This window comes from Chaetodon auriga, chromosome 6 (assembly GCF_051107435.1).
Source record: "Chaetodon auriga isolate fChaAug3 chromosome 6, fChaAug3.hap1, whole genome shotgun sequence".
Classification (NCBI taxonomy): domain Eukaryota; kingdom Metazoa; phylum Chordata; class Actinopteri; order Chaetodontiformes; family Chaetodontidae; genus Chaetodon; species Chaetodon auriga.
Genome location: NC_135079.1, coordinates 11,597,922 through 11,618,065, shown reverse-complemented (window position 1 = coordinate 11,618,065; position 20,144 = coordinate 11,597,922). Strand labels below are relative to the sequence as shown.

The following is a 20,144-nucleotide window of genomic DNA, read 5'->3' as shown; positions in this document are numbered from 1 at the left end:
TTTTTTTGACTAATGCGACTTAGTCCGGAAAATACGCACTGGACTGTAAGTCGCATTTATTTAGAAATTTATTTCAAAAAATCCAAGACCAAGAATATGCATTTAATCTGAAAAAGTTAAGTTAACTATACAATGGTGCACAGAACAACAGGCTGAATAGGTGTCCGGTTTGTTAACGTAACACATTCAGTTGTTCAGCTACATAATAGCATAAAGAACATACCTGGCAGGCTGAACAAGCTAAATTAACATAACAAGCCAGCGAGCCCACCAGCAAGTTACCGATAAGCAAGTTCACCAAGTTCCCGATCTCATTCCACATCACTGAATCCACAGAATTCTTCCTCCCGGTGTCGCTTCTGAACAACTCCGTTAACCCCCGGAGGAAGATGAAGCGCCGTCTCTTCTTCCCAGCTTTCAGTTCAGTTTCAGTTTTTCAGTGGAACAGGAGCAGTATATAGTTGTCACAAGCCTAGAGCGCCCTCTCGCGGCTGTAGACGACAATGTTTACTCCTTGGTTCATGTCAGTCAGTATGAATTAACATTTAAAAACATGTTAAATTACATATGTTTTGATATATAAGTCGCACCTGACTATAAGTCGCAGGACCAGCCAAACTATGAAAAAAGTGTGACTTATAGTCCGGAAAATACGGTATGTGATATTTGGTGAGTATTGCAGATTGTAAAATTGTTCAGTGATGGTGTGTGTCCAAAAAGTGATTCGTGGGTTATTGCATTGTTACATCTGATATCATGATGGGAGCCAAATGGTTGTGTGCATCTTAAGCACCTTCACCTGGTCAAGCTCTGGACAGGGTGGAGCTCCCCAAACACCGGCAATCCAAATGAGATCTCAGGTCACTGTGCATCGTATGTGCTGGTAACCTCTCCACAGTGACGACCCTCTACGGTGTGTAAAGCACCTGGGTTGAAGAAAAGCTCCAGTAGACTGCAACATTTTTATCTTCACCACATGCTCTTTTTATTTTAAGCCATGTCCCCATGTCATTTCACATCAAATGCAAACATTGGATCATGTTTCAAATGAGATCTCAGGTCACTGTGCATCGTATGTGCTAGTAACCTCTCCACAGTGACGACCCTCTACGGTGCGTAAAGCACCTGGGTTGAAGAAAAGCTCCAGTAGACTGCAACATTTTTATTTTCAGCAATGTGCTCGTGTTATTTCAGGTCACTGTGCATTGAATGTGGGCTTTGTCCAGATGGATCAGAAGATGAACACTACTTTTGTGCCAGTTTGCTACTTCTGGAGACAGCAGTACAAGTCATTTGAAGATGGGGGAAGTTACTGGCACTCAAAACAGTGAAAACGTTTGTGAATAAAAATGTGGAACCATCTTACAGGATTTTTTTTCCACCTCATTTTCATTTCATACTTCTTAAATAGGCTAGTTTATGGAAGAGTAATAAAACAGAAGATTTGTTTTTCATTATTGTTGACCTTTTGTTATGACTATAAAAGCAACTATTGGTAAAGTGCATTTTTTGTTCCTTCTTATTTAGCCAAAAGGGCAAAATCATGACCCCCCTGACAAAAATTACATAGAAAGAATGAAAAACAAAATGTACTTGCTCAACAACCGTACTAAAATGGATTCATGACTGCTGACCCATCATGACAACAAATCATAGAAATTTGCCCCCAATTTGACAGAAAGACCTGCAGGTGGGACCCTGCCCATTTCAAACACAAGCCTTCAAACATTTACACGCGACTGTGGGGAAATACACACTCATTTACAAGCACAAGCATCAAACATCAATTTCACCACCTACATATCACTTACGTGTCCATATCTTACAAACAAGTGACAAATTTCTTAAAATGCTTATTCTTAAATTTAATTGTGGGAAAAAAAAACATTCTAAACATCTTACTTTATTTTTTTTACTTTATTTAACATCTTACAGAGTTTAAAACAAAACTTTAACTTTATCCAACTATGTACATGTGCGTCAGTTTCACAGACATTATTTGGATCCAAGAGGAGGTGAGTGCCACACAGCAGAGCTGGTGCGTTTAAAGTAGCGAGGCTTGCTCTTATAAAACATGTTCTCCAGTCTGGGTGGTTCAACGGGTCCGAAGAAAGAGTCTAAATCAGGAGGGTTGAAGTACTGCTTCATAATTATCTGCTGCAGATTGTGACCTGGAAGGGAGACAAATACAATGTTTTCATTCAAGATGACAACATGAGACTGACATCAAACTGAGATACCGCGCATACTGAGGAAAGTCACATTCACAATTATTTGTATGGGAGTCACAATATCACAGTTGACTGTTCACTAAGACCCTCGCCCCCTTGGTTACTGTCGCGATGCCTGTCAAGCTTTCTGTTCTCACTCAGCACATAAACAGTGTCAGATTTGACACTTGAAACTCTCAGTAGTTTTTAAGAAAACAATAGGTTCTTGATTTCAGACAATGGTAAACAAAGCAGCTTCTGGTTTCAAGCTAACCACTGTCAGTTTTGCCATCTGAAATGACAACTGTTGGCAGATTTTGGGATGCTAAAGCTACATGTTCCCAACAAAACGTCAGCATCCTCGCCATCTGAAAATCCATCCACAAGATTTGGAAATAAGGGAAGTGCTGTTCTTGTAGGGTAAATTCCCCAAATTCATTAAAGAGCAGGACAGAGCTGCTAATGTTAACCTAAAAACTGACAGCATCCTGGACCAGTTTTTACTCAGTGGGGAAATATTCATGGAGGTACGACGCTACACAGTGGATGTGCAAGTTCGAAATGGGGCTTTTTTTTTATGTAACCTGTTGTCAATGGTATGCTTTGTCATGGCCTTGGAAGTAGCCGGACACCAAACCACTGCAGCTTCAATTAGAGCAATTAAACAAAAGGTTTAATTCAATCTACAATTTCAGTCCTGTGCACACCACCTTGCACATTCAGACTACAACCATATACACATTGCTTCTGCATGTAGAGAAACCCAAACCTCCACACACCTGCTGTGCTTGCTTATGGTCGCTCAACAATGATTGGATGATCATTGTTCGAAGAGGAGTTTAACGAACACTCAGTTTCAACCTCTGTAATGTCATTATCAATGATAATTATACTAAATCATGCCTACCTTCTGCCCAGGATGGAATAGGTTTCCTCGGGGCAGACTCATCATCAGTAGAGTCGTCACTGTTTTGGTCCATCCCGTAATCTTCGGCACTTTTGGACAACAAAGGTTTGTTGCCGCCCTTTGGAGTGATGGAGTATGACTGTGGTGATTTCTGCTGAAAAGGATAAAACAAACATCATGAGGCTTTACTCTGATAGAAAATTATTTTAACGTGTTTTAAGACAGGAAAATGTACCTCAATATCGATGGTCACGTTGAGGCCACCACCTTTTCCTACAGGTGTGCTCATTACAGATGGCTGCAAAGATTAAGAAGAAAGGATGTAAATATGTCTGCCACTGCTCAGAGGTTCTCTTCTGTGAGGACGCACATGCATTATTGTGCCACAGGTGGCAGAAACATGCCAAGAAAGACTGCAAGTTAGTAAACATGGATGTAAATAACGCTGGATTTTATCCCACTGATAGTTTTTTTTTTTTTTACCAAAAGTAAAACTGATTTCCAGAGATATGAAGATTCTTACCTCGATATCCACAGTCTCATTCAGGGCAGCAGTGGTCTGGGGGAGGAGAGAGGTAGAGAGACATTTAGCTACTGGAAGTCAGCTGTGACAGCTTTACTAATTCCAGGAGTAAAGTTTATGTAGAGACTATTTGAAAGTTAAAGCTAAATCAACTAAACCTAAACTGTCTGCATGGAGAAAATATTTTTACTTTGTCAACTTTGTCTTGTGTTCAGCAGTGCAGGTGTACCTATCCCTGAAGCACCATTTTCCCTGCTGGTTTACCTGTTTAGCAGCAGCCTGTTTAGCAGCAGCTTCTCTCTGTTTAGCAGCTTCTCTCTCTTGTGCAGCTTTCTCCTCTGCAGCTAATCTCTGCTGCTCCTCCTAGTGGGAGTAAAAAACACATGATCAACCAGACGACTGAGCGGCCGAACGGACAAACCCAGAGCTGCTGACCACCCAAGTGTATAAATTTCTTGTTTTGGTTGCAGATGTTAGTTTCTCACCATTTTTCGTTTTTCCTCGAGAGCCTTTCTCCTCTCCTCCAGCTCTCTCCTCTCCTTCTCTCTCGCTGCTCTCTCCAGTTCCCGTTGCAGAGCAAGAGCTTTTTCCTTTTCCACTCGCTCTCTGAAATACAGACTTGAAGTCAGTCAAACAGATTCCGGAGCAAATTTCATATCTGTCGTCACTCATGCAAGTTTAAATTTAAGACACTGTTATCGAGTTGAAAAGATAATTGGGCCTCTTAGTTTAGAAAGTGGTCCTGACTGACCTTTCCGCAGCGAGTCGCTCTCTCTCCAGCTCTCTCTCCTTCTCACGCTCCTGCTCTCTCTTCAGCTCTAGAGCTCTGCGAGCTTCAGCCAGCTTACGAGCTTGCTCTTCCTCCTCCTCGGCCTTCTTCTGAGCCAGCAGCTCTTGCTGCCGCTTCTCCTCCTGCTTAAGTTGTCAAACACACACACACACAACAAGAGAAAAGGCTGATTGCAATACTGAATGACAAAGAAAATTAAGCTACAGAAAAAAACCCTGCTAGCTGACAAGAGATGAAAAATGCATAGACGAAACACAAGCATGACAACATACACCAAGAGTGGAGCAATTCTCAGTTGCTAGGGTTACTAACACAGGGGAAACCCTAAAAAAATATTGTTAATATATTATATTGTTGAGGAAAGGTGACAGGGCTTATCAGAGTTCCTGCACAGGATGAATGGGAGCCTGCTCTGTGAGAGTCTATAATCAGCAGCATAATTCTTTGCTGCTGCAGAGGATTGATACTTGATGAGCACCCCAGTGAGCACCAAACTATGTACAGGACCAGAAATGACTACATAGATCAATAAAAGAGCATCATCTTACTGCTTGCTGGATCTTTTTCTTTTTAGCCTCTTCTTCCAGCTTCTTCTTCAGCTCCAGCTCCTCTTGACGTTTAACAGCCAGCTTCTTCTTGGCCTTCTCCTCTGCCTGACGCTGCACGAAGAGACACAGTATCAAAGTTCAGACACGAGGGTTGAAATCTGTTTTTACATGAACACACAGGTTCAGGGTCATCCCATTTGTTGCATACCTTATCATTTTTCTCATCAATCTGAGCCATTTTCTGCTCAATCTTCTTTTTCTTTTCTTCCTCCCTCTGCTCCTCTTTCACTTTGGCCTCAAACACTCTCCTCAGCCTCTCATCTCTCTTCCTAGAAAACAAATTTTAAGAGTTAAAAAAGAAAGAATACATTACTGAACTGTCCAATCAGAGTGTGTAAAGAGGTAAAGTGTTAACCTTTTCAGTTCCTCCTGTTTCCTTTTCCTCTCGTCCTCCATTTTCTTCATTCTTTCCTCCTCGAGCTCCTGCTTCTTTTTCAGGGCTTCCAGTTTTTGACGCTCTTTTGTCTGAGAAGAGAGGAAACATGTTGTCAGAAATCAGCTAATTCTAACACACTGCAATACAAGGCAAATGTCAAAAACAAGTCAAGCAGCAGGTGGAGTGCATTCACGTGGAAACCAGCCACCACATCCTTGGAGCAGACAGACGAAGCAAAAATCCACCCTGACAGACTTTTGTTGAAAAGTCTGACATGGACCACACGTCCGTACTGCCCAAATTACACCATAGATCGGTCCCCCAATGGACTCAAAACACCACTAACTCTTTTTCCACCTATGCAAGAATCATGTCAAACATGCTTAATTGGAAATTTGGAATAAGGTCGTGAATAAATAAGTAACAAATAACAAAATATGAGTAAGAACCTTTTATTTGTCAAGAATATAATTCAAAATGTAATAATAAGAAAAAACAGAAAATGTGCTCAGGTGTGATATGTAGCCTGTCTGGATATGAAGTGACTTAGATCCAGATATGAGATTTTGGTCAAATCACACAGCTCTAGCATCTGATTAAGATGGATTTTCACTTCAATTTCTACTTCTGACCAAATCATGTGTCAAAAGCAACAAACAGTGAGGTCACCAAAGCCATTTTACGTGGTTTGAAGGATTGTTAGAGTAAAAGATGTCAAAGGATGAGTATTAGTGAGCCTTGGGATGAGAGACACAATTAACTAAGTGCAGTTTGGGCCTTTGTTAAAACACAGTTGCCCCTTTCACCAGTGGACCTGCAAAGTTTCGGGGATCAATTATCATGATGTGGTTTTGATCATTTACATGTACGTCCGTCTCTGTAATGGAGTCTATTCTACACAACATCTAACTTTGTGAGTGATTCATTCAGAAATGTCACCCCCCTGTTCTAGGTAGAGACCAAATGTACCAGAAATCTTTAAAAATCTTCAGACATCAAACTGTCAAGAGTCTGAATTTCAGCTCTGATACAGACAAATGCCTGAACATTTACGTTTAAATGTGGAAGTGTGAAAGGGGTTTGTCTAAAGTATGAGCATAAGGAGGCATTTAATCAAGGTGCACAGTAATAACTCAGAAACCACTGAATGCCCTCAAACAGCATACAGTGCTTTCAACTACATCACACTTACCACTACACCAATGTTCAACTGGGGAGAGAAAAAGAGCCAAATGAGAGGACCACATCATTCAACAGCTCAACCAAAATGTGAGCCACAATAATGTTTTAAATTTAAGAACATGCACTCTTCACTCTCAAAGTATTCTGGTTTTAGGGATGTGCACAATCAAAATGATATCTGAAAAGCAATAATTTCCATGGAGAGTTATGCTGACACAGATTCAGTTCACTGCAATACCACATGTCTGTTTTGGGCCAGTGGAGTTTCATTAGCAAGCCCACATGTCTTGTTTCATTTGTCATTTCGCAGCATGACAATGTTGTTGCTTTGCACTGATTAAGTGTATAACTTACTTTTGGATCAACCTTCAGAGGAGTGGTGTGTTTAATGAAGGACTTGATAACAGCATTGCGGCCTACGCTATTTGGAGTCATCATGAGCATCTGATTCTTCTGCACAGTGTGGAGGAAAGATCTCATGTTGGGTCTGATTGCCTGTGTATTCATAATAAAGAAGCTGGTTAAAAAAATCCATGAATTGTCTTTAATCCATTTCTCTTAATATTTTCTATTTGTTAACACTCTGCAAGATTTCTGCATCTTACACTTTGACTCTTCTTGGGAGGAGAGAACCTCTTTGTGGGACTTTCCTCAGCAGTATCTGGTGCTCTGCGTTTGGTACTCGGGCGCGACCTGAAGACATTGAAACAACATTTTGAAAAACACACAACACATTAGGGCTGTAAATGAACAATCTGAATTCAATACATACAATAGTGAAAATTAATATTCAATGTGTGTGGGGAATCAGCACCACCAGCACTGTATGACAGACAGGAGTCACAAAACCAGTTTCTATCGTTCTGCTTTTTTATTTATTTAGTTTTAACTGGGAAAATCTGTTTATGTAATATGTGACTTAAATTCTTCCCGTTTGTCCAGGACATGTGAACCGGCGCAACTGCGCACACGTAGCTTTCACTGATTATGTTGAAATAATATACAAGCAGTTTGTCTCTCGCTGTATTGTTTTTCTCTCTTATGGACATCATGTGCAAAAACAGACATTTGAATGATTTGAACCCATGTGGGTTTTTTTAGAGAGAATATTCGAATGTCATTTTTGGCCAATTTTGACAGCCCTATAACACGCAATTTATTTAGTATCCTCAATGAGTTAATATGTCCTTCAGTGTTACTGCAGGTATCATTAAGTGCAGTACCCTCTCACCTCATTCAAGGAAAAACACAGATGCAGCACTCACCTTGGACCTGACTTGGAAGTCTGTTGTCTCTCAGTGACAACTGAAACAGACACAAACAATGCATTAGTACATCTAAGTTTTGGTACAAAACTGGTTATATTCAAACACAACCAGTAACTAAATAAAATGGAAAGTTGACACACCTGTTGTCTTGCTGGGAGTGCTTATGGTTTGCTTACTGGTAAACAGTGAAGGGGGTGCCAGTGTGGGAGAGTTTGCAGCCACAGATCGAGTGATACGTCCAACAGACGGACGTGGGTGCTGGTTAAGGTGCGTCTACATTAATGTGAAACAAAAACATCAGCTGATCAATAATCAAAGGACACATTCAAATTTCATTTGGACAATTTTAATAGACAAAGACATATTCATACCTCTGGAGTTTCCTCTGATTCTTTACCTGAAGCATTATCCTCTTCCTCAGCAGTTACAGCTTCTAACACGCTGCAGCAGTAAATAAATATGGGTAAGAAACACAATAAAATACTGAACACTGAATTCATGTGTGACTCAGGTTAAGTTATGTCGACAAATCATGTTTACAAGTAGTTTATATTCTGTATCCAAACAATCTGGACTTTCAGTCAATACTCACGCCTCTCTATCCTCTTCCTGGGCACATTCCTCTATAACCAGGGGAAACAAACAAAAACAAACACATGAGATACATATATTAATGAAAATCAACGTGTGGAAGAATTTCCTAATGTTTTGTGTTTTATGTAATTATAAACCAAATATGGCTTATTTCTCACCATCAGTGTTGCTGCTACATGTGGAACTGGCCGTGTGAGCCACCTTCCTCTTCAGCATGGAGCGCCGTGATGCCCGGCGAACAGACTCCTGAATCATACTGTGCCGCAGACCAGCCAGCGAGTGACGGAGCTTGAGGGAGCACCGGACAGAGCTCCGTCGTGACCTCCGAGGTGCATCTGTACAGCCAGAAGAAGCATGCTCTGCAGACAAACGGTCTGCTGAGGAGATGCTGACAACAACCTCAGGTGACGGTATCTCAGGTGCAGACTGGGCAGTGCTACTTAAGCGCTCCAACTTGATCTCTGCGTTTGTCACCTCACTGTTTTTGTCCATCTCTTCCTCCTCTACCAGCTCTGGCTTCTTGTTCTCCACCTCCTGACTTTCACAGCTGCCATCAGGTAACTGGCTCTCATCCTCTACAACCTCAGACTTGGTCTGTTTGTTTTTACGGGTGGTGCGTTTAGGCTGTGTAGTGGTGGTGGCGTTGAAGTCAGAAGTGGAGGCCTCTGAAACGGTCGCTTCTTCAGCGATGAAGTCCAGTGATTTGACAGAGGAGCCATGAAGGTTGCTGCGCCTTCCCTTTGAAAATCTGGACAGGAAACAAAAATTTATTTCAGGGTTACAAAAAGACACAAAGAGTTTGAAGAAATGGGAAAATTTAGCCTTTACATAAACAGTAATGAAGGCAACAAACCTTCGTTTGGCCTGAGTTTCCTCCTGACGCCCCAAAGACACACGCTTCCTGCGACTGCTCTTTTTCTGTGATGGTGTTTTTGGCATCAATTCTGGTTCAGCATTAAAATCTCTGAAATCAAAACAAACAGCATCATTAGTAAAATCTTGAGGACAATTCCAAAGAAAAACAACAGATTTCTGAAAATGGAAACTTGTGAAAGGGACAAGAGATCTAAAACTTTATTCAGTCTGTGTTTATGACATTACTATAAGCTTACTCTGACAAGATGCGGTTGGCTTCTTGTTGGATCTCCTCAAGCCAAACCATATGGACATTATCAATGTCACTGATGAATTCATGTATTTTGCCATTGAACATCTGCATGAGCGATCGCACAGGTGATAATACGGAGTTCATGTTGACAGCCTGAGAGAAAGATCGCACAGTTAAATCAGGATATGCTGGAACAGACTTGAGATGGCACATAAAAAAAAAATCAACTGAAGCAACACCAAACAGGCCATAAAGCCCAGACTGACTGTTTATGTTTTAATGTCTATTCTGACTTGGTGTTTGTTTTGCTTTAAGCATGGCTATTAGAACCCCCTGAACAGCAACCAGGAAAAATCTTGTCAACAATAGCCACTTGGTTGCCACTGGTTGAGGTTAATTTATTATTTAGACGTTTTATCCAGGCCATATCTTACACACTGCATCATTAAGGTTAGCTAACGTTTCCCAGGTAGTACGTTAGCTTAGCTTCACTGCTATCGGCGACCATGCAACACCAAATAGTCAAAATTTACTAATTTACTGGGGCACACCATACGTTCACTCAGCTAAAATGTCGCTCACGGTCTTATTGTAATGCCTTAAAACGATGTTAGCTGGCCAACGTTAATGTTGTTTTGGACGTCAAAATAATTAGCGTTACCTTTAATATCCGAGTTTCTGAAAAGGGAATCCGATGCTCTTTGCTCCACTGATATTCAATGCTTAATCAGTCGCATATTGACGTCAAAACAATGTGTTAAAACTAAGGAGTTCTCACCTTCCTTGACAGTTCACATGTAAACTCTGCATTCAGTATGATCCTGGACGGAGACTACCGTCCTCCCCGCTGAAACGGTTAAATACGTTTTCAAAATCTTCACCAGCCAATCAGTGTTGCCAGCTCCTCAGTAAGGAAAGTAGCTATTGGCTGTCCTAAAAGTGGGTAGAAGTCGCTAAATGACGTCATCAACTATTTTGCTTAATGGACGCTGTAAGAGAGAAGGAAACGACAAAACACCCTAAATATGTTCAGAAGTACAAATGAACTTTCGTCTGTCGATTCTTGTTTTTTTTTTTTTTTTAATGTCGCAATTCCACGTCCACAGTTTCACTGAGTTACTTAGGTTTGTTTTGGTTTTTATTCATATATTTTTAGTTTAGTTTTCTTAAATTTGGTTATGGTCGTGCATGCGCGATTAATGCGTCGTTTTTTTGTTTTTTGTTTTTTTTTTTAGGAAAAACAGTCGCTAGAGGAAAAATACTCGCTAAATATAGCGACAAAGACAGTAAGTTGGCAACACTGCCTCTATGGTGTGTAAAGCACCTGGGTTGAAGAGAAGCTCCAGAAGACTGCGGCAATTGCTTTTTCACCACAGGCCCATGTTATTTTAAGCCATGTGCTTAGATCATGTTTGTATCACCATCACTTCAGTGTCTCCTCTTACCCTACATCAACACCATTCATTGCTATGTAGTTTTGAATTGTTTTATCGTCTTTGATTGTACTGAATGTTTAACAATCTGATTTTTAAAGAACTGAAAACCCTATCAGGCCACAGGCAGCGTGGAGCTCGTCAATCACCTGAAATTTGAATGAGATCTCAGGTCACTGTGCATCATATGTGATAGTAACCTCTCCACAGTGATGACGGTGTGTAAAGCACCTGGACTGAAGAGAAGCTCCAGAAGACTGCAACAATTGCATTTTCACAACAAATCCATTTAATTTTAAGCCACGTATGTTATTTCACCCCAAATACACATTGTTACACACGTTTGTATCATTCTTACAACAGTATGTGGGACAATGTGAAAAGTTAATTTCTTCTAGGTGAAAATTCTCCAGTTTAAAGTGTCACAGTAGCAGCTGTTCAGAAGGAAAAAAACAATGTCTGCACACTATCATTTTAATACATTTCATTGCAAGACTACAGGCTCCAGCATACTGGCAGTGTTAATATTTGAACTGAAAATCTCCACTGCATATTTTGCAGTCGTCATAGATCAAATACAATTCTGCGTGTCATAACAATGCAGCACTTTGGATTCCTCCAAGGAAGAATTTTGTTCACATTTCTATATTGTGACTGCTTCATATGCAAAATTTAAAATAAGCACAATACTCATTATTAAATACAAAATGTGAGAATGACATATTGGTGATCAGATAACTCCCTGAGAAACAATTGTAGTGTGTACATACTAAAGACAGGAAAAACAAGCTGTTTATTAAAGTTTTTCCATCACTTTAAATGCTCCACTCAAGATTTTTTTTCCAGAAGCAACAATAAACTTCATTAGTTCCAACATTCTCCAGAAAAATCGTGCGATGTTAATCCATCCAGCATCTTCAAATACCTTGGTACTCATGCTTGCAGTGTCCAACATACAGAGGCTCTGCTTGGATGCCACGCCTTGAGGAGAAAAGGAAGCAGAAATGTCCACATGTAATAAAGCAGACATTAAGAGGAAGAGCCCAGTATCCTGTTGAAGTATGCCAACAGTGAGTTCTTTAAAGGTCGTGAATAGAAAAGATAAAGTACCTCAGGAGCTTGCAGCGAAAGTCCTGCAAACGAGGAAACGCCCTTCCCACACTGGAGGTCTGCTTCTCATCACTCCACAGTCTCTCTGCTGCGGCACTTGCCCTTGGCCTGTGATTGTGGGTGCAGCCAATGATTATTTTGAATGATTCATGCAATTGTTGTTGCACTTACTACATTAGGTTGATTAGTTTGGTGATTTCAAAGGTGTCTTTAGTCTCTTACCAAAGGCGTGGAGTGAGATTGGTGGCATCAACATATTCCCCCCACATGCAGACCTCACCCCCTATCACCAGCTTCTTCTGTTCTTCAGTACCTGTGAAGCAAGAGTGAAAACATTCACACACTGGGTTTAACTGAAAATAGGCTAGTAATGAGTTTACTACCAAACAGAATCTTAACTCCAAATTTTTCACACCACATCAATTCAAAACTCAGCAAATTGATCTTTAAATTGGCCTCTATAAATTGGAGTTCCCATTGGCAGCCCCAATCACCAGACAAGTACCACCACCAGCACAACACTGACCCAGCTTATTATAGTATGTGATGTTACTTGGCCATGCACACACCCGGAAAGTTCTGTGGCTGCACAGTGTAGTAGTTGCGCCAGTCTTGGCCATAGGAAATATGATTGATGTACCATGGGGCAGCCAGCAGGACCCTCATGCCAGCTTTGGTGATGCTGCTGAGCTCTTCCTTATATTTAGCTGGGGTGCCCTTCCAGATGTGCAGCACTGTGTCCTTAGGAATCTGAGCAAGGTGACAAACAACATCCTGTCTTGTTCTTTTGTACTATATTGCTACTGAACTGTCTGCTTGCTGTATCTCTGTACTGATTCATTTAGTGTTTTATAGTTGTGAAAATAGACCCATTTAAAAAATCCTGAATGAGTTTTTTATCAGCAAGGGCAAGCTTTCACAGAGACATGGTTCACTGAATTTGCCTCCAATGAGGCAAAGCATCTGAACTCTGGAATCCTGAAATTGTTTATGCTGCAAAAGCATACTCTTCCCCTAAACTAGGCTGTTGATGAACTAAAAGCCTGGTCAGAATATCCTTTCTCTCAAATATCTTATATATATAAATATCTAATATCAAATCTTGGAGCATGCTGTGCACAATACATGAGGGAACTGATCAAGGAGAGTACAAGGGGAACTGAATTGTATAAATCTGTGCTAGCCAACAAGTCATCTCCCATGACAAACTGTGAAATGAATGCTTTTACAGCCATTTAATTTCCATACTGGAGAGAACATCAATATGATTTCGTACATCTCTGCAATTTTTTCTCACTGAAATCCCCAGTGTGTGACACTAACCAAAGGCAAAGTCTCAAAGCATATCAATATTTAAGTAATCTTAAACACAATCATTTCCTAATTCCTTCCCCTTGGCAGAAAACCAAGAACTGGATAGTGCAGAGATGCATGCTCTTATGCGAAAGTTAAGTTTTTGAGTGTCTTTGTAGAAAAAGCAGTCTGAACACCCTGTCTCAGAGGCAAGCATGCAAGACACTTTTATTTTTCTGCTACCTGGCTTGTCTGATGGCAGCAGCAGAGGAAATCTGTAAAAGGCCATCTGCAGGTTAGGCCAGGAGCATGCATGTGTGTATGAAAAGGCAGCAAAATGCCCTCATTCAGCACTACATACTCTTTTACTGGGCCTTTTCTTTCATTTGATGCAAGGAGCTTTGTTAAAAAAAAAAAAAAAAAAAAAAAAAAAACTGCCAATGGCGATATGTTCATTCTTGTGTGTTTAGGGGAAGAGTGTGCATGTTAGCTATTGGGCTAACACACCAGACAGAATTGTGAGGTCCATAGCAAACACACTTCTCTGCAGCTGTGTCCCAGTTCCACACTAGATGCTAATTCCGAGCTGAGCACTGTTTGTTCACACTGTGAAGTGCTTTAAAGAGTTAACTGATGTCCATGCTAGCAGCATTTGTGTACAGTACATTGTGTAGATAATTAGTATATGTTATCTAGCTTATGGAATTGGGAAACAGAGTATGTTTCTGCAAAACAGATGCATGGACATCACTGCCACCTAGTGGTATGACCACAAATAAAACATTTTTGACTTTTTGACAAGGCAAAAACGTTATGTGTGTATGCTACATTTTACAGAAAGCCAACTTTTACCTGTAAATTATCACAAGAGACAAAAAACACAGCACATTCAACCAGCCACAGCACACAGGTTCTTTTCTGACCCTTGAAGGCGAGGGGCCACACAGTGTAGTAGCGGGCCCAGTTGTGTGTGGGTCCTGGCTGGTCCAGATACCACGGAGAGGCCAGAATCACTCTGAGCCCTGCTTTAGCCACCCTGCGCACTTCACACAGGTAACAGCCCTCTCTCCATACCTCCACCACTGACAGAGAGGTACGCTGCAACACAATGCTGTAGACTATCAGACTTACATGAACTGGTCGAGTGATTTCCCTCTTTAAACATTACAAAAACGTGATGTAATTTGAGCCAACAGCAAGACAGTCAGCATCTTACAAGAAAACGTCAGTGATACACCTGCTGCAGGAAAAAATCAAGAACAACATAAATATGACAAATATTCTGACAAAATAAATACCACTTAAAGTGTAAATATCTCCTTCAGTGAATGCAGATTGAACATAGGATCAAATAGCTGAAATAATATTCAAAAAATAAAAAAGGACAGGTATTAATAAAGCAGTGCTTTTTTTTCATGTGTATGCATATCTGCATCAACAATGTAACACTTAAACTTCTGGTGCAGACTAAACACATAGTGATGCTCCAATAAAATGAAGAATGTTCAAATTCAAAATATTGATACTTGTGAATAATCAATAATTGTGAAATTACTCTCTTAAAATGTATATTATGTGCCCCTGTGCACTTGCAGAAAAAATATTTAGAATCATATATTAAAGGACCAGTGTGTATGATTTATGGAGATCTATTCTTTGTTTATCTACAAAGCGAGCAGGTCCTCTTCCACAGAAGCCATGTTGCTACAGTAGCCCAGAACGGACAAATCAAACACTGGCTTTACAGAGCACCTTTTGCATTTTTCATGAGTTCTAAGGCCACTGTAGGTTCTCTTACAAGCTTGGAAAGGGAGAGGTGACACAAGGGGTATTTAATTGCTTGCAATCTGCAACTTCGCCACAAAATCCTTCACACTGGTCCTTTAAACAATGTCAAAAAAGTATGTGAGCCTATATGAACATACAAAATACAGTTTTGCTTTATATCACAGAGATGTTATTTGTTGGGGTGTACTTACACGTTCATGGTAGTCAAACACATCCTGCCACACGATAGAGGTTTTGTTGAGGGCTGAAGTGATATTCACAATGCTGGACATACAGATATTACATTTGTGACATTAATACGTTGGTTGTTGTGTTTCCATGAGCCTTATATATTGTATATTTCTCTTTACAACCTACTTCTCTATGTAGTATGCTTCCAGTTTGGTGAAGTCTGCTCCAAATCCCATCTTGCTCATGAATGCTTTGACATCAGGGTTGGATCTCCTGTGGAAACAACCAGTGGGACTCATTTATCTATCTGCAATTTAAATACATGTACCTGCATAAATGACTTAAGACAAGATATATGCTTTTCTTTTCATTTTTTCATTTCTGAACAGACCAATACAAATGCACACATATGTGTGTACATCATGCTTTAGCATCTGTCAGTAAAGGCTCAAAACCAGGAAATCCTGGGCCCTGTTCTTCAAATGTGGTTTAACTACTTCAGGCTAACATGCTGTTATCGGGATGAACTACTCCTGTTTATTTCCATTCAGCTAATTTGGTTCTTTGCAGTTTGAGGTCTGATTTGTTAATCCTGGATGAAGTTATCTTGAATTACAGTGTGCTCTTATTTTGAAATAAAGGCCAAATGACTTGAGTTGGAAATCATGATTAGCATTCATATGATTGGCTGAGTGTTGATCATGCGATTGCAGTTATATGAGGTAGGTGTGCTAGGAAACCTCCACTATTGCACTGGGACAGTAGTGGACATTAGACCCATTTTATGTGTGTTCCTGTCACTTATACGGGTGTCAGTTTTTTTCTACATTGTGCTCCACAGTGTTTTTACTGTTTCCACACTTTCATTACTCTGAAATTATGGTAAGACTTCAAACAATGTTGGTGCCTGCTTAGTTGTGTTGTCCCCCATGGACACACAAGAGACTTTTCAGTGATAATCACGAGGCTGCAATTAAAGTGAAAACTCAATTCCATCTCATGAAAAGCAACTTTAATAGCATGAACAAATTTGAGGAAAGTGAGCTCAGCAGTTGCAGTTGAATAAGTTTCAGTGTTCAAATGACAAATTCTTATATTAGCGTAAAATTAAAGAGCGTATGTTCTGAAATGCTCTTTCACATTTGGTTTGGTTCATTTTAAGTGTACAAAACTTTAATTTTGTTGGATTTTACCATGCCTGCAGATAGGTGACTACCCATTACGAAATTATATTAATTGTAAATTGCAGTAGTTAAATCAAGAAATTACATTGATTTCTCAATAACCTGCATGTTTTCATCTAAAAGCATATTCATATAAACCCGCCTTCATCATAAATCTAAAAAAGAGAGTCATGTGTACATGAAAATTAGTACATGTATGGGGTTCACTCTTGGTAATGCTCCAGCTCACTGTCAATAATACTGCACTTCTGCAGGTGGGGTCTTAAGGACTTGCAACTGTGAAAACAGATTAGTCCAGATTAATTTTAAACCAGCATTGAAGAACCAAAAGATCAAGAGCGATGTCAAATCGTCTACACTCTAATCTTAATAACTGAGTTTTCCACGTATGAAGAATGAGGCCCAGGTCGTAATCGTTTACAGTCAGTAGGTATTTAAATGATCTGTCACATTTCATCTTACCAGCAAGTGAAGTCAACCTCATCCCCTCCTAAGTGGATATAGGTATCAGGAAACACTGATGACACTTCCTTAAATAGTCTCGCCATGAACTGGTAGGTGGAAGGTAACGCTGGATTAACAGGACCAAAAACACCTGAAGGGCTGTCCCCTTTGTAGCAGGGAGTCAACAGGTCAGACTGTCCTGGGGAATAAATGGTAATCAATCACATTTAGTTCAGCATTTTGTTTGAAAACATTTCTTGCGTCGTCTGCTGAGTTCAGGCATTTGTTGCCTCTGATGAAACCATAAGACTCCTCCAGACAAGAAGTGAGTCAAGCTTAAGATTCAGCACATTGCCATTTATAGTATTGGCTTGCAGGTTTAGCAGACAGGATTCCTGTTGGACAAAACCAGGCATTATGCCAAGAGCTTCATATGTTGAACATCAAGGGGCTGAGATCGTTTTGACAAAACAGTTGTTTTTGAGTACGTGTGGTTCATTTGGTTTGGGGATTTTACCTTTTCCCCAAGACTTGGTGTGGCCGGGTGAATCAAACTCAGGAAGGACCCTTATTCCCAACAGCCTGGCATATGAGATCACCCTTCTCACATCTGACTGTGTGTAGATGTGAGTCATCGGATGGAAAGCCCCCTGAAACAGAGCCAGAAGCCTTTGTTCAGGGTGGATGCAACTTTTCCTACCTCACGAATATAATGACCAACATAAAATGACCAAGTTTCATCTCCTGAAAAGGCAGATAAAACTGTTTACAAGGCACATCGGAATGAATGAGAAGAGTTGTGGTGCACATGACTCGAAGTGATTTATTCTTCCTTATTACTTAACTTACATACCTTACTGGAAAGGTCTGGAAAAGTGCTGCTCTGGTAAGGGAAGGAGGGGTCATCAACAATGTGCCAGTGAAACACATTGAACTTACTGTAGGCCATTGCATCCTACCAATGAAGATATAAGTTAATACCACTGAAAGCAAATGATCAGTAAAACAGAGGGCTTAAGTTCATATTGTGTTAGCTGATTATTACCAGAGTTTTTAAAATGGTCTGCACAGGTAAATAGTGACGTGAAGTGTCCAACAAAATTCCCCTGAACTGAAACCGGGGGAAGTCTTCAATCTCAGTCTTGTTCACGAAATACTAAATGAAGAAAACCAGAAAAAAATGTATTTAATTGATGAATCCCAAACATCAAAAAAGCTCAATATAAGATGAGGCCTTATGACTTTGAGAGTTTGAAAATTCCGACTTACTGAGCCAAAATCATCTTGATACACCAGCTGACTGAAGGTTTCCAGAGCTGTGCTTCATCAGGGGATATATAAAGTATAATCAGCAATCATTTTAGCTTGATAAAGAGGCTTTCATGGAGTCTAGGCTTTCCTTTGCTAACTGTACTGCTGCATTGTTCTGTATTGTTCACACATGATCTCATTTTGTTTATGCATGTTCTTCAAACATGTACAGGCTATAATCACCTCTTAGAGCGCCCCACACGGTTTCCGCATTCAGAGATGCTCGTCCTACAGAGACGCTCAGGTTGTCTGGAACACAAATAGGAGGAAGTTGGATAATGCACCAGTTGGGACAGTTGTTGCAGCTGTGGGCGGAATGTGTGGTGCTCCGGCTCATACTTACATCTCTCAGAAGAGTCCTCGTTTGGGTAACCCTCACAATCATCATGGTCAACACTGAGCTCAACGGTAAATGGTTTACTGTCACTGAATGGCAGAACACCATCTGCTGTAGGTCATAAAAGGGAAATTATAACAGTCACGAGTTGCTGTGTTAAAGGTTTGTAGAAGTGTGTGCAATGCCTTTGCAATTTCATTTTGACAATGTTACAGTCAAACCACATTTATTCTACATCCTATGGTATTTTTCGAGACACAAACATGAAGCTGTACTCTGGTCTATTGTCACTGTGGGGTTTTAGAGCAGGTAGGCCTACCTGACTGAAGAACTGCTGCCTCTACAAAGCCCATTGATCTACTTTAAAAGCCAACGTGACAAACAGAACATTCAAAACAGTGAGGCCTTTGCTCTATATTTTTGTACATCCATAATGCAGTCTTACACATGCAAATCACCAGATCATTTACTCTTAATGCTAGAATTTAAAAAGAAAGACCTTACATTTGTATTATATATGCTTTATACATTTTGTGATGGCCGCATACAAATAGCAAATTCTGGTCCGATGTAATTTTGTTTTTAACTTCAGCAAGGTTTAAAATCTTACTTTTGTCTTACCACAGCCTTAGTTCAACCTCATTTTATCACCTACCATAAGTATAGTCTGGAAAAATAAGAAGAAAATATCTGTTGAATGCAGCATCCAGAACAGAACAGCCCTGCTGTGCGGCTGATTGTCTTCCGTAAACAAAGTAAAAAGCCTGAGAGTTCAGGGAGTATCGTTCCGCCGAGGAGGTGAAAACCTGTGGTAATGGCCACACTCCAGCCACTGTGTGTGGGCCCGAGTGGAGAATCATTAATAATAGCAAAAACAAATTTGGACGACTGTATCGTCCAGAACTAACCACATACATGACGTCCATTTTACTCCGATGGCACTGTACTGTCAAACTGTACTAGGTGCTTCAAAGTATTCAGTCACGTGACTGGGGCCACGCGGGTGTGGGTGGTTTTTTATTTTTTCAAACCTAAAGGTGAAGTAAATGTTCTGTATATACATATTTAGCAAACGTATCATCCGGGTTTATGATATATTTTTGTATCGTTCATAGTTTTGCAGTTACATAGCTGAAATTTGAGTGATGAAGCGACTGAAGCAATGAAAACTGAAACTGTGGGGGATAAAAACTAGGTTACCATGAAGTATGCTACAAGGCTTGGGTGCACATACTGGCTGATAAAATATAGAAGCTTTACCTAGTCAAACACATCGTTATATTGAAATATAATAATGTGCAAACAGTGCAATATAAATGCAATTATTATTTTTACGTCAGGCACAAACGGGTACACATTGCAGGAGAGCTGAATAAAAATAAAAAAACAAGGAATTAAATGAAACGAAATTAATGCAATGAGAGACAAATAAATATTCTAGATAAGTTTAAAATAAATACAATTATTTTTTTGACATGTTCTTGTACAGCCCATCTGACGTAAGGCC

General features: G+C 40.2%; 2 protein-coding genes across 10 annotated transcripts; both read right to left on the bottom strand.

The window, feature by feature from the left end:
* Positions 1–965: 965 nt before the first annotated feature.
* LOC143322620 (inner centromere protein B-like) lies at positions 966–10,420 on the bottom strand. Of its 7 annotated transcripts, none has more exons than XM_076733928.1 (21): positions 10,228–10,420; positions 9,571–9,719; positions 9,312–9,422; positions 8,617–9,206; positions 8,457–8,487; positions 8,236–8,305; positions 8,005–8,137; positions 7,862–7,901; positions 7,202–7,289; positions 6,951–7,091; positions 6,607–6,624; positions 5,394–5,503; positions 5,187–5,307; positions 4,979–5,089; positions 4,392–4,555; positions 4,126–4,246; positions 3,905–4,003; positions 3,641–3,676; positions 3,353–3,415; positions 3,118–3,268; positions 966–2,171 (listed from the first exon to the last, which is right to left on the bottom strand). In XM_076733928.1, exons 2-21 carry the CDS (start codon positions 9,708–9,710, stop codon positions 1,996–1,998), a joined length of 2,514 nt encoding a protein of 837 aa, XP_076590043.1. In that variant the 5' UTR covers positions 9,711–9,719; positions 10,228–10,420; the 3' UTR covers positions 966–1,995. The 7 variants fall into 7 exon arrangements, with proteins under 7 accessions (XP_076590043.1, XP_076590044.1, XP_076590045.1 ...); XM_076733929.1 differs by having other exon boundaries at positions 10,345–10,415; XM_076733925.1 differs by having other exon boundaries at positions 967–2,171; positions 3,118–3,271; positions 10,228–10,409.
* Positions 10,421–11,457: 1,037 nt separating this feature from the next.
* hexa (hexosaminidase A (alpha polypeptide)) lies at positions 11,458–19,620 on the bottom strand. 3 transcript variants are annotated; one of them, XR_013077316.1, is made up of 14 exons: positions 19,293–19,590; positions 18,644–18,748; positions 18,484–18,549; positions 18,259–18,305; positions 18,035–18,145; positions 17,843–17,944; positions 17,507–17,639; positions 17,008–17,188; positions 15,548–15,634; positions 15,382–15,454; positions 12,750–12,859; positions 12,332–12,422; positions 12,110–12,217; positions 11,458–11,980 (listed from the first exon to the last, which is right to left on the bottom strand). XR_013077316.1 is itself a non-coding variant. In XM_076733959.1 (14 exons), exons 1-14 carry the CDS (start codon positions 19,561–19,563, stop codon positions 11,917–11,919), a joined length of 1,620 nt encoding a protein of 539 aa, XP_076590074.1. In that variant the 5' UTR covers positions 19,564–19,620; the 3' UTR covers positions 11,458–11,916. The 3 variants fall into 3 exon arrangements, 2 of the variants coding, with proteins under 2 accessions (XP_076590074.1, XP_076590075.1); XM_076733959.1 differs by having other exon boundaries at positions 12,679–12,859; positions 19,293–19,620; XM_076733960.1 differs by lacking the exons at positions 18,644–18,748; positions 19,293–19,590 and having other exon boundaries at positions 12,679–12,859; positions 18,259–18,310; positions 18,484–18,543.
* Positions 19,621–20,144: the final 524 nt, after the last annotated feature.

Bases quoted from the DNA above. Each gene is read 5' to 3' on its own strand.
- LOC143322620 (XM_076733925.1), bottom strand. From the start codon at position 9,710: ATGAACTCCGTATTATCACCTGTGCGATCGCTCATGCAGATGTTCAAT. The intron at 7,092-7,201 runs GTAAGATGCAGA...ATGAATACACAG, and splicing joins CTCCCAAGAAGAGTCAAAGT to GCAATCAGACCCAACATGAG. The intron at 4,556-4,978 runs GTAAGATGATGC...TGACAACTTAAG, and splicing joins AGAAAAAGATCCAGCAAGCA to CAGGAGGAGAAGCGGCAGCA.
- hexa (XM_076733959.1), bottom strand. From the start codon at position 19,563: ATGGACGTCATGTATGTGGTTAGTTCTGGACGATACAGTCGTCCAAAT. The intron at 18,749-19,292 runs GTAGGTGATAAA...TATGACCTACAG, and splicing joins TTTTCCAGACTATACTTATG to CAGATGGTGTTCTGCCATTC. The intron at 17,640-17,842 runs GTATGTAAGTTA...GCTCTGTTTCAG, and splicing joins TTCCAGACCTTTCCAGTAAG to GGGGCTTTCCATCCGATGAC.